The sequence below is a fragment of the Amia ocellicauda genome, chromosome 7 (assembly GCF_036373705.1).
Source record: "Amia ocellicauda isolate fAmiCal2 chromosome 7, fAmiCal2.hap1, whole genome shotgun sequence".
Taxonomy (NCBI): Eukaryota; Metazoa; Chordata; class Actinopteri; order Amiiformes; family Amiidae; genus Amia; species Amia ocellicauda.
In genome coordinates this window covers 1,867,887-1,881,876 of record NC_089856.1, presented here as the reverse complement: position 1 = coordinate 1,881,876, position 13,990 = coordinate 1,867,887, and the positions used below count along the sequence as shown (strand labels likewise).

Here is a 13,990-nt window from a genome sequence, read left to right as displayed (position 1 = left end):
GCCGGATGGGCTACAACAGCAGAAGACCCCACCGGGTACCACTCATCTCCACTACAAATAGGAAAAAGAGGCTACAATTTGCACAAGCTCACCAAAATTGGACAGTTGAAGACTGGAAACATGTTGCCTGGTCTGATGAGTCTCGATTTCTGTTGAGACATTCAGATGGTAGAGTCAGAATTTGGCGTAAACAGAATGAGAACATGGATCCATCATGCCTTGTTACCACTGTGCAGGCTGGTGGTGGTGGTGTAATGGTGTGGGGGATGTTTTCTTGGCACACTTTAGGCCCCTTAGTGCCAATTGGGCATCGTTTAAATGCCACGGCCTACCTGAGCATTGTTTCTGACCATGTCCATCCCTTTATGACCACTATGTACCCATCCTCTGATGGCTACTTCCAGCAGGATAATGCACCATGTCACAAAGGTCGAATCATTTCAAATTGGTTTCTTGAACATGACAATGAGTTCACTGTACTAAACTGGCCCCCACAGTCACCAGATCTCAACCCAATAGAGCATCTTTGGGATGTGGTGGAACGGGAGCTTCGTGCCCTGGATGTGCATCCCACAAATCTCCATCAACTGCAAGATGCTATCCTATCAATATGGGCCAACATTTCTAAAGAATGCTTTCAGCACCTTGTTGAATCAATGCCACGTATAATTAAGGCAGTTCTGAAGGCGAAAGGGGGTCAAACACAGTATTAGTATGGTGTTCCTAATAATCCTTTAGGTAAGTGTATATATTTCAGACAAGTTCATTGCACTTTACCAAAGTATCCGCGGGTGAGAAGCACTGTGGGACAGCTTACAATCTTCTGAGATGGCTGATACAGTAGCGGTGTCAGGTAACGTTTCTTTATAAAGTACCTTTTGAAGTTCAAGCCCTTAAGGGATATGGAGGAGAAGTGTAGGACAGCCTAAGCAGCATACATTGAAGTATAAGGAGATACCTATGAGGTAAAACGGTTTCCAGTTTCTAAGAATGCACAATTTTTGTAGAAATTAGTTCAGTGCAAATGGGTTTTGTCTTGTAGTGGCATTCTCAATAGCGCTGTGACTGCAGGCGTCTCAGGATGGCGCAGGAGTGATTGACAAGTGAATGACTTGCACAGACCTGCCCAGCCCAGCCGGTCTCCTGTCAAGGCTGTTGACAGTGGCAGGTATGCATGACTGGTGACTTCAGAAATGCAGTCGAGCAGTTCTGACGCATCATCACTGCCGATCTCTGGAAGTGAAATGGTCGCTGCTGGCATTTACTAAATCATTACAGCGCTTGGAATTGTCATAAGAAAAAGTATTTCCAAAACTCCTTGCAATGACCTTTTCATGATCTTCATGGGGGGAGCATTAAGAGTCATGCAAACAAGGTACCATTTTTAGTAATTTGTTTTGTTTCATGCTTCGTGGTGTCCATACAGTTCACAGATTCATTCACATATTTTATTCTTCAACCCCAGAAGCAGCAAAAAAGCGTGAGTATCCAGGTTTCTCCTTTATCCTTTCTATTCCAGTAGAAACAAATTGGGGAATGAAATCAAGGTTGCACAAGCTTCAGAACTCAGTCCTTCTATAACCTTCACTTTCTTCCCCTCGGCCTGTACCATGAAAAGAGCGTCACAGAAGCATGCAGGGTAGGTTTCCAGTGAAGTCGGTGTAAGGGAAGTGTGCACAACTGCAACCCCATGCGGGTCTGTTTCCTTAGTAAGAGATGTCTAGGGATGCAGGCTCCTCATTAGTCTGTTTTCGCTTTTTTTTTTCTGTTTTCTGCAGCCCACATCCAAGAGGTCAGTTCAGCCCATGTATTGTTCTGGGATATCCCTGTGTCATCAGTTGTCTGCGGTGGGTTTTAATTCCCTCGATTTATCACAACATCTAAAAATACAGGCTTTTCCGCAGAAGCCCTCTGTGAGCGTGGAGTTGGGGAATAGAGGGATCTTTGTGCGGGGAAACTTCTGCTGCCATGGTTTTGGCACTTTGTTGGTAAACTGAACTTGTGAATCCATGAGCCTTTTTAAACTGTTCTCGTGGTCGCTTTATTAACGGCAGTTAACAAAATTGACTGTGTGCTGCAATCCAAGTCCCTTTCAATTGCATTACAGCTCGGTGGAAATGGCCTTAACCTTTGGGCACCTGTGGTAGAACGACCGCAAGCAGTGCAATTTTGTTTCGGTCCGAGACAAATGAAAGCATTAGAGAATTGATTGTTCACTGCCTTTGATCTGTGCAGTTTTGATTGGGGGAGGGGTTTGGTAATAAAAATATAGCAGCCCTTATATATAATTATATAATGCTCTTCTGTTGTCTTGCAAAGGAGTGTGTTTTGATTGTTTTTATTAAAATCCTTTTCTCTTGATGAAGTGAAAGGTGTGTGGGTCCAGGACGTGACCTAACAAGTCTGGAATTCCTCCCCAAGAATGTCTGCTCCGCTTTTCTCTCCTCATACATGAAAGGGGGTGACGGCAGGTTTCCGATAAAACGAGAACAACGTGTCTGTACTCGAGGAAGCCACGAGAGATGCAGAGAAATGCGAGGAAACTGAATGGATCTTTGGCTTGTTTACATTCCCCAGCTCGGCTTTTATTTGTTTTGCTTTTAAAAAAGAAATGTACATACAATTTAAATTTATATGAAGGGAAATCTTTGAACATACTTTGTCTCTGTTCTGTTTATCGGGGTTGTTTGCTGAAGCTGTTTGCTTTTACATATCTAGAATAGTTTATTTATTAGATATTTTTATTACACAAGTTTGATGGCTTTTGAGCAGCTCTGAGTCATGGGACAGTCATTTCCTTTCCCAGAACATTCCAAGTTTGAGGAAAAAAGAAAAGAAAAAGTTGTCCGTCCCTCACTTCCTGTGCAACAGTAATTACCCCCCTCTTCACCACCCTGCCAACTGAACTTCCACATGTGCGATCCAATAAGAGTGCAGGGAAACGCACACCCGAGAAACAATAACACTGTGTTTAGGACTATTAACACCTCGAATCCTTTTTGAAAAAATAGACTGCGATCTGGGCCAAGATACTAATATGATTCACGATTTCACAATTGCTTTCTCCCTACATTTATTCACCCCTTCTTTTATGTGTGTTTGTGTGTGTGCGTCTGTGTAGTGTGTTGTGTGTGTGTGCGCGCGCCTTGGCCCGTTTTCCTGAGTCAGAGTTGAGGAATGGTTTCAGCTTTGCCAGAGAGATCTGTGTGGGTCTGATTTTTTTTTTTTTTAAGCTGTGGCGAAGGTCTTAAGTTGGGGCTTCTGTCATACTGGGCCGCCCACTAACTCCAAGCCCTTGCGGTCTTCAGTTGCTGTCCGTGCCAGCCTCCCTCCCTGGCACCAAGACCGTTCCAACAGGCCGAGTCCTTTGCTTTTGCCTGCCGCCCGTTTCCTGTTCATATTTGTCCTCCTTGTTTGGATTGGAAGATGGCGAGAGCCTGTGGTCTTGATGCCCAGTGTATGAAGCTCCTGCACAGCGAACTGATGTGGGTGTGTATTATATATTCCCCTTCTCAATGTGTAATCCCATGGCCAAGCTGGTATACATACACAGGACCTCGTGCAGTGCACATTAATCAGTTCTGACAAGCTGCTAGGAGGGCATCTGGAATGAGATGCTAACTCCTTAAATGTTACCTTTTTCAATGCCCCCCCGCCACCAAGTTATGACTAGAAACATTCACCATTGAAAAGTTACTCGCATATAATGAATTCCTTTTCTGTTCCTATTCTAGTTTTGTCTTATTGATCCATCTGTTATTGATATAGCTGTTGTCTAATATCTATCCCAAGTCGGTGCGATTACTTAACTGTTCACAAACCGGAAAAAGTAGAGCTTGAGTTCAGTAGAGGTCCACTTTGATTGGCTTTTACTTTGTATTTTCATTTTTTTAGTGGACACATTGTGTTGAGCAGAACGTGCCCAGCAGAAGTGTCTATCCAGGCCTGCTTTCGAGGGCGACACATTTGTTCAACTGCCTTCAGTTTTCCCAGAATCCCCTCCTATTGTTTTGATGCCAAGGGTTTGTTCAAGCAATGCTTTGAGAAATGCTTGACTATGTATAGAAGTGTCAATTGTATTGAAAGGCAGAGCAGGTTGCTTGAGGACAGTTGATTACTACTTTAGATGCCTTAGAGACCAGTATAACTGCAAAGCCTAAAAATGCCTGTGAACGAACGCTTGGTAAAGGCTGTCCAAGAAGCAATCGAGATGCGTTTCAACATTTACACAATGAGTATATCAGCCACTGGAAAACACCCTGGTTTTCCTTGCATTTCTCATACAGATGAACAACACGGTTCTAATGAATAAAGCAAGTTGTGTTGTTGTTTTGAGGAACAGTACTGACCTCGTAAGGTGTGATCCAGTTATAAAGAAGTGGAATTGAAAGATGTGGGCTGGTTGGCTCGAACTACATAAGACGCATATCAGCGTTATTGCAGGGACACCCCTGTCACAGACGGCAAAAGTGGAACTGAAACTCTGGTGGTACTGCCCTTAGCTCAGCTGGGACAATCAGTGACTCAGAGAGAGAGAGAGAGGAAAGTTTGAAAATGCCCGGCTGTCAAATCTGCACGGGGAAAAACAACAAAAAAAAGATTTGGTTATGCAGATTTTATTAATTCATTAATTTAATTATCTACCACTATTCACCTCTCTTTGGGGCTGATGACTTTATGATAATGTCTTTACAAAATATATTCACTCCCTCCACAAGTAAACTACGCTGAACGGCAACATGTGCCAGGTCCCTCCATACAGATTGTTAGCAGCGAATCTCCCATCTCTGCACGGAGTGAATCTTTCCCAAATGCGTGCGAGTGCTGGCACAGTCGCTCGGTGGATTCATACAGAGGGGAAACCAACACCCTGACGCCGGCCCGAACATGCTCCCACGGCAGGGGTTCACCCCAAATGACATTTCAGAGGTCGCTCGTCCTTCGGGGGAAAAGAGGAAATGCTTGGAATTCGCAACGCAACACCAGATGTAGCTCGGATTGTGATCAGTGAGAACATGACCCCGGTGCCCCGCGCATTCCTCTCCCGTCTTGCGTGTGCGCCGGCCTCTGCTGTGGTTCACCCCCCCGCCCTCAGATCCTGCTTTACGTTCAACACTGAATCGACTCTGGGCGCAAGAGTCGCTCTCCTGTGGACCTGCAGGGTTCGTTCCACTCTAGGCTTCAGATACGCACTGACTGAGTGAGTCCTAAAAAGGTAGCGATGGGATGTGTGTGTGTGTGTGTGTTTTTGCTGTGATGGCGTGCAGTGAATCAGAACTGTATTTTCCACCAGGATCAGCCTTTTTGTCTCATGACCGACTTGAGTTATGATCAGAAATAATATAGACCTACAGTTAAAGCACTTAAATGTTATATATCTTTTACACCGCTTGAATATAGAATTGCAAGCAAATCCTCTGGGGCTCCCAGACTGTGGGATTATAACCTACCAGCCCACAAAGTGTTTCCCGGTTTGGGTGTTGAAGGGGGAATGTGCCCAGTCTTCACTGCACAGTTGTCCTGGGCAGTTACAGGACCTCACAATCTTCTGCCTCTCAAAAGCAAATCATCCACCTCTATAAAACAGTGTTGTAAAGGCTGGAATTGGTGAGATGAAACCAAAGTACTTTTTGTTGACTTTTTTGCTTGTGTTTCTCCCCCCCCACACATTTCACATAATGTCTAAGGAAATCCCTCAGGAGTACACTTTACAATAATAAACTTCAGATTTTCCCGATTGGTTAAGCCTCAAACAAAACCACTAATTAAGTGTAAGATGTGTTATGCAGTATACCAACGACCTTGGAATAACCTGCTATTATACATGAAGCTTATACGTTTAAGATGTCCATCTGTGAACATGGTTTTTGATCGCTACACTGGTCCCTTTGTGGCCGCACTTCACGTTTTCCAGTAAATGCATTACTTATTGGGGAGCCATAAAATCTAATCGCGTTCAAACGCAGTGGCAATCAGGGAGCTAATTAACCCAGCACTGTTTATTCTCCGTTGTCCCCTGTTGTTGCGATTTAATGCAGAGCGGCCCAGTTTATTACAGTTCCTGTCAGACGATCCGGGAGAAGCACGGTCACCAGAGAATGCGTCTCCGCACATGAAACGCTGCGGTGATGTCACCGAGAAGCGGGAGGGGGAGGAATTGTTTTGGCGGTGAGGTGAAGTAACACCGATCCCTCAAACAGGGCTTCCAAATATCCCTGACAACAAAGCCCCCCCACTTCCCCAGCATGTTATGTCTTGCGGGCCCTAATGAAATCTAAGACCCTACAACCTGATCTTACTGGCTGCAGGCTCTTGTACTTGAGCCAACGAGCAGGTGCTGGAAATCTCAAACTGGTGACCTTATTTTGAGTCCATTCGCATTAGAGCTAAATTAAAATGATGAAAAAGCAAGCAAGACTTTCAATGCCCCATTAGTGCGAAAGTCTGCGGCTCCCACAGTTTGAGTGGCAGATGGAGTGTGAGGTTTTCTTTTATTGTAAGTGTGTGTGTGAGTGTAATAGAAATATATCTGTCTGGCCTACTACTGGTGCAGAGTCCCTATGACCTTCCACAGACCTCGTGTCTGTATTAGTCAGGGTTGGGAATACCCAGGGAGAGACGGACCGGATCAGAGCGAGAGAGTCTTTAGCAAGAAGAGATTTGCGATCATTCGGCCTCACTCATGTCACTGTCTGAGTATTCTGCATCACCCCCCTCTTATTCTCTATTGTCACCCAATGTGAGGAGCCTGCCAGCGAGGGGGAGATGGCCAAGAGGCAAGGAGATAATCCCACTGTGCAGAATTCTCCACCAGTGACTTTCAGTGCCTCGCATCTCTGTGGGGTCTGCAGGCTAATACCCGACCAATAAAGCCCAGATTATGCTTAGATATTGTGCCGATGTGCTTGAAGATGGGTTTGTAGGAGGCCAGGTGGTCCAGATCTGAAGGGAAAAGGATTTGTTAACCTTGTGAACTCCCTGCTCTCCCTCTGTTGCATGGTCTCTCCTGGGCTGTTTGTCTGACCTCCTCATCCTCTGGGCTTCAGGTGAGGTTTGTACTGTAAGTCCAGCTGCAGCAGTAGTTGTAAATGTGTAGTTTGCATCACTATAATTAGTTTTGTAAGGCAGTTCAAGGGAAGAGGGAGCGAGTGTAACAGTGGCACTCTGGTATTATCTCGCGCACACTGCAACTAACGTTAATACTTTTTTTGTGTGTGTTTCCATTTTGTTCCTCTTTCCTTTGAAAACCAGTCTACACAGAAAGGGAGACCCTTGTTGTAACTGGGCCAAACTGCAACAGTGCTAGACATCCTTTGTGAATTACTCAGACAGGCAGCAGCAGGGGCACAGCGTAGGCAGCCAGCACTGTGATTGTGTGGGGTCCTGCAGAGCGGCTGAGTACTCGGGCAATGCTGTGTGGGCTTTGGGCTGGCTGGCAGGCAGGGAGGAGGGGTGGGGTGTTGCTTGGGATGGAAGCCGGAGACCTGACCGTACAGGCCCGCCACCCCGACATTGTGCCACAGCATGCATGCCTTTAGTAGTCGGGCAACGCTCTTGCATTGTTGCGGTCGTGCCCATCGGCTGTACGATTGTGTATCAACCTCTTTAACACTTGGGTTACAGCCAGGCCTCTGCAAGCTGGTTCCGGTCTGTGTGTGCCGAGCAGAGAGACCAGAGGGCCGGGGGGGCAGACTTCCCAGCACGTAAGCCTCTGACGCTTCTCCCTGCCCCTCCCCTGTCAGGCTCTGTTCGTCCATTTCACGACCCGGGCTCAGGCGGTGTGGACGCGAGACATCTCTCTGGGGAGGCACTGCATTGTTATTGTTGCTGTTGTTTATAACCACCAGTTTTGAAGGCCCACAGGGGATTGTTTCTGACCGTATTACAGTAGATGTACGCGTTTCAGCTGCAGTTTGTGGTGTTCTGTCTGTCTGTGTTCTGGAATGACTGAGTAAAGTGCCTTGAAATAAAATCTGATCTCTCGTGTTATTACAGCGCCGTCTTCCTTGGAGCTCAGCAGGGCTTCTTGTAATGCCAGCCCACAAGCTCGCTCTCTCTCTCTGTCTCTCGTCCCTACCTACTAGGCATTGTGTAAGCATTGTTTGCTTAAAACAGTCGGTCAGCGGTTTCAGTAATCATCCATAAAGATTAGATGTTAAATCCTGGTTAGGTTAGTTCTACTAATGGTAATAGAGGTTCTTATGTTTGTTTTTAATTTAGAGAGTCTGGCTGAGTCTGTGACTAATCCAAGCCTGAACTTTAATCGTACCTATGGTAAAGGTGGATCAGTCTAAGCTATAAATGACTAACTCCTAACATTAGCATTGCGCCGTGCTTAAGACATCCCAGGTGACTTCTTCTCCAGTTACACTATATTAACAAATGTATTGGGGACAACAGGCAAATGCCAAAAGAACAGCTGCTGGCAGTGTATTTAATGGGCTCTAGGTTAAACCTTCAAACTGCTGGAATCTTCAGCGATGACCAATAGAGCCTGTGCCATTCCTCCTGCAGTGACGTTTCTAGTGCACTTCATCCCAGAGGTGTTGAGGATTGAGGGCAGGACTCTTCGAGTGTTGCTACTGTCCTTGAACCGCTGACTGTCGTGGCGTTGACATTTACAGTTCCTCAGCATGATACGCCATCAGTGCGGGCAAAATACAAGACATACAAATGTTTTCCGAAGGACCGTTAATGCGTTCAGTCTACCTTTTGTGGTCAAGTCTTCTGGACACCTCCCCCAACCCACCCCATTCCTCCATCCTGCTCTCCCTGTCTCTTTGTCTCTGGGTCATTCTTTCAGGACGTGCCCTTCCCTGGGTCTGGAGAGCTTCAGCAACTCGTGGTTAAAGGTTGCATTCCTCTGCAGAGCGTGGTGTTCACATCAGTGAATAGATAGGCAGACACTTGACTGACAGCAGATAGACGAAGGGAATGTTTCACGTACCCGCTGATCTCATGGGACACATCAGGCCCACACCTACTTCAGAATGTTCTTGTTCCTGGGAAAAGGACACCTGGACCTGACATCATAGGTTCAAAAGCTGCACCAAAGGCTAAGCTCACTGGGGAGTGCATTGGTTTCTATACATTTAGCTACATATCAAATGAAGAATATGTCAGAAGAAAAAAACGAAACAATCCCAGTTTTGTCCTTTCTAAGGTGGTTCATGGAGGAGTTTGAATGGCTTGCTGGTGAGTGCGGTTCTTTCATCTGCTGGTTGTGTGGCTGACTGACTCTTCTCTTTCTTGCACTCTTTCCCCAGGATCAGTTTGAGATCATCGAGAAGCACACGCAGTGGGGGTTGGACCTGGTAGACAAGTATGTGAAGTTTGTGAAGGAGCGGACGGAGATCGAGCAGAACTATGCCAAACAACTCAGGTAGGCTGCTGGCGTAGCATGGGTCTGCAGGCTCCGCCCAGTTTCCCAAAACTGGAGCTCAGTATGAGTTCGATTGGACCCCTATCAACCCCTTCTTGACATTCTAAGGCAGGTGATGTTTTTAAGCGGCCCTCAAAGTTGTGTAGGTGAGAGAACATGAATAACACAAGCAGAGGTGGCCATGCTTGGATCTCCCAGTCTGAGGGCCAAACTGACAGTTACTTAATTATGCAATTGCACAGCTTCGGTCCCCAGGGGCCACCGTACATTAATCATAGACCTCTCTGATTCATCAGCACCTTAAGAACTGAATATCTGTCCAATAAATGGCCCATCAGGAGCTGAATTTAGAAGTTCAGGTAGAACAACAGCCACAAAATACTGTGGTGCACTCCATACATCACTGACACCTGGACCACTGAACATCCATTAAACAATTAAGGGTCATGTTTGTCAACGGGTATTTCTTTGTGCCTGACCCCTTAATTGATGTTAATTGAACCAATTTGTTTGCGTTACTAATCCAGTTTTTAATCCAGTGCAGGTGTTAAGTAGGTAATGATTTAAAACCGAAATGTGGAGATGGATGAGGCCTTCAGAGGTCTAGATACGAGGAGCACAGTGTGATATGATGGCAGAGCAGTGAAGGGAGAGAACTTGCTTTCTTGGGCGTACCTGGCTCCCCAGGCTGTCCCCGACATATGCGATATGTAGCTCAGAAAGGTCCGAAACGCGGTCAGCTGTTGAAAGTAAAAAATTAAAATGTATATATTTTCTCTAAACATTTCATCAAAACTGACAACCATGTCAGTGTAAAAGGACGATGTCGTCACATGATAGCGAAAGTGTTTCGCCAGGCTTTAGAGACGTTGGTGCGCTGGTGGAAATTGTTTTGAGTGTTTCAGCACCGGAACCGAGGGAAGGGAAGTGGGAGCAGACGACACATGATCGAGAGCATGTGATGGGGGAGAAGAGAGGGCAACAATAGACAGCTCAGCATTCTTGCATGAAATTTTCAACTGCATTAACGACTGTGATTGGGATGGTAATAATGGCCAACGCATCTCTTCTGTCTTTAAACCTGTGGGTCAGCTCTTTAATAAAGCCACGTACCAGACTGTATGGCATTGTACTTGTGCAGAGTGGTACTGAAGTATATTAGTTCAGATATGTTAGTGACTTTTGCTTGCAAAGCTCTGGCAAGTCTCCAGAATATTAAGCCTTCAAAAGATGCAGTTTCGACCATAAATCTTTGAATTTATGAAGAGGGACAATGCTTGTTATGTAATGATGGCTGAAACTACATTCTTTAGCAAAAGGTGGAGCCAAAAAATCCTCACGTTGTCCTTGATAGAGAAACTAATCTCTTTCTTGTGATGAAACGAAACAAACACCTGAGCTGAATCAGCCCCTAGTCCACACCACCTCCTCTCCTCCGGTTGGATCGCAGTGTTAAGCTCCTGAAATTCTGGAACTGCTGCCAATCTCACGTTCCTCAGCATTAATAGAGTTCACAAAGTTCAAGAAGGCTTTAATCACCTGTTGAATAGAAGGAGAAAAGTGTGTGTGTGTGTGTGTGTGTGTGTGTGGACTGTATTGCAGGACTTTTTAGGCCTCCAACCCAAGCAAAGTATTCTGTTAACCTAGCAACAGTGTTCAAATTGTACAGTTTAGTAATTATGAAATTACAGAGCTGGGTATATAAGATGGACTATTCCACATTTAGTAACATTTCTGTGTAGATAAATCAGTTCTGATCTTTCCTAGGACTTGATATTGTTGCACAAGAATTGCATTGGGACTCGCATTAGTTCTGTTCCTCTGTCTGTTAGTTGTACCATTTGTTTATATGTCTTTTTAGCATAAACCCTACTTCGCAATTGTAAAAGAGCATTCTAAATCTTGGTGATGCGGTCTACTCACAATGGTTATTTTCCTGTATATATCAATAATTAATGAAAACACTGCATTCATTATTAAAATTAGATGCTTCTGTAATCATTTACTTGCAAGGGCAGTAAGAGAGGAAGAGGAATAGTGACGTAGTTTGGCAGCTGTAGTTCTGGGGCAGAGTGCTCAAATTGTGTGCTGCTTTACCGCAGGAATCGGAAGGTAGCTCCAAGGCGACAATGGTCTCTTTCATTGACCTTTTGCAGGAGACAAAGGGTGATGCACGTCAATGATAAACTAAATGCATTACCGGGCAGTTTAGCAATTATGTGATGTAGCTATACGTCCCAAATTGGTCAAAGAGGTTTCTGCAGACCGTGCTCGCTCAGCATGTGGACGGCTTCCCTTGGCCAACAACGCTGATGACTCACTGGCCACATCTAATTAGGAAACGGCCCGTGGGTCAAAATAAGTGTTTGTGAATGGAGAGCTTTGTAGCTCTGTAAAGGTTGTGTACTTTATTGAAGTACTGGGCGTTGGGGACCAATCCTCCTGTATAGGAGATTTTGTACACTCTGTATGTGCTCACTGGTTCAGGATTAACCCTCACCCCCTTTCCTCTGCTTCATAGGAACTTGACGAAGAAGTACAGTCCAAAACGGGGCAACAAAGAAGATCAAGAATGCAGGTGAGTGCTGTGTGCCCTTAATGGATCCTTCTGAATAAATGCTGTGATGTTTGGCAGCAAGGATTTCCACTTTCCTGTTGGTTTGCTGAAGTTGTGATTTGATTTCTGGTCAAAGCAAGCGAGCACAAGTCACTCTGCATATGCAAACTCATGCAAAGGGAAAACCTGGGGAATTCCATCGGGACTCGGTGGTATTTTCAGTGGACAAGACTGCAGAAAAACGCACATTCTTGCAAGTGTGAAATCTCACCGCCCCCACACACTGATAAAATAATATAAATATGTGGAAAGTTTCGGACTGTTCCTTTTTTCATGTGCTTGTTCAATCCTTCCTTAATATATCAAGACATAGAATAGGAAGAACATACAAGAAAATCTGGTACATTTTTGTATCTCTTTAATTCAGCAGTTACATGAGCTCTGAGTAGAATCAGTTTATCATTAACTCCCAGACGCTGAGGTTCTGGGGACCGAAAGGGACCCCTAAAATGAGCTGGTATCAGTACCCTGCATCCTTAACTGAATGCCTCCCTAAAAATAGATCCTGTCAATCACCTGGCATGTACAAAGTGCCTTCCAGACACTCTAGAGCTGTCATGGTGATATCTTGCAAAACACACCTATGCAGAAACTCGCTCCGCGGGCCATACACGGCCTGAATATACGTCACTCAGGGGCAATGGCCTCTCTTTACACCCCCCTGCAGGAGGCAGAGTGTCAGTACAGTGTTGCAATGAATTATCGCTCCCCCTGTCAGCACGCCCATGATTTACAGCACCACTGGTACGCGAGGAAAGGCAGCCGGGGAATTCGGGCAGACCCTTTGCCCGCTGTGATAATCCCAGGGAGAGCAACTGAAACAACTTGCCACTGTAGATCTCATTCCCACAGTGGCTAAGTGGATAATGTTACTCTGTATATCTGGACCTCTGATTTAAAATAACAAAAAAAAATGTTAAATTCTGCACTGCACTTGGGCACTACGCTTTCTAGAAATAGCCACGCAGCCTGGTGAGAGCGCTCCCCACACACCTCTCCAATACTAGTGTGTTTGTGATTGGAAAAAAGCTTTTTTTTTTTTTAAATGTTAAGTTTGGCCATGACACATTTGTATCCTCTGTCTCTCTCTCTCTCTCTCTCTCAATCTCGCTTCGTCTCCTTCCCTCCCTCTCTCTTGCTCTTTCCTCTGTGGATCTCCTTTTCTCTCTCTCCGGTTAATTCCATTTGAAAATGGTTTATTGACATGACATTTTCACAAGTATTGCACAAGCTTTTACTTATTAGCAAGTGCACAGAGAAACACAAATCTATGTTTTGCATTACTAAAGAGAAGTCCACAGGCCTATTCTGATGTTAATTTAATCTCTCATTTCTCTCCCTGTTCTCTCCCTGTTCTCCCCCTCCCTCTCACCAGGTTCACTCATTACCAGTCTTTCCTGGACATCCTGACCGAGATGAACGACTATGCGGGCCAGAGGGAGGTGATCTCTGAGAACATGATGATGAACATCTGCGTCGAGCTCACCAAGTACCTGCAGGAGATAAAACAGGAGCGCAAAATGGTGAGCGAGGGAGAGGGAGCACCGGAGTAAGGAGAGATGGAGAGACAGAGGGGGTGGGAGGAGATGGAGAGAAGGATTGTGCAAAGATAAACAGTGGATGTGGATTGAGAGTGAGTGTGTGTGATGTAAGAAATGAGAAGTGGGAGGGGGGAAGAGAGAACTGAGATTCAGGGAGCAAGTGAGAGAGAATCTGAAAAAGAAGGGGGATCATAGAGAAGGAGAGAGAGGGGTACCCACGCAGTAAAAACTGTACCTCTGTGCTGTCAAGAGCTGGAGAAAGATCCTAGACTCGGTTCGGGCAGGAATGGTCATATCAGCCTGAGGGGAACCTGATGTGTGAAGGTCTAACGCCGATCTGTCTGTCTGTCTGCAGTACCTCGCAGAAGGGAGGAAAGCACAGCAGTTCCTGGACAGTAGCTTCAAACAGCTGGACAGTGTGAGTCTTCCTCGCGTCCTGGTCTTGCTCTG

General features: G+C 45.5%; 1 protein-coding gene across 4 annotated transcripts in view; it reads left to right on the top strand.

The window, feature by feature from the left end:
* Window positions 1-13,990, top strand: part of trip10a (thyroid hormone receptor interactor 10a) — a 48,052-nt gene that overhangs the window by 18,986 nt on the left and 15,076 nt on the right. For all 4 annotated transcript variants that reach the window (XM_066707839.1, XM_066707835.1, XM_066707836.1 and 1 more), the window contains exons 2-5: window positions 9,267-9,382; window positions 11,904-11,960; window positions 13,375-13,522; window positions 13,896-13,958. In XM_066707839.1, the coding sequence (XP_066563936.1) occupies window positions 9,267-9,382; window positions 11,904-11,960; window positions 13,375-13,522; window positions 13,896-13,958 (384 nt within the window). The remainder of the gene's footprint in view (window positions 1-9,266; window positions 9,383-11,903; window positions 11,961-13,374; window positions 13,523-13,895; window positions 13,959-13,990) is intronic.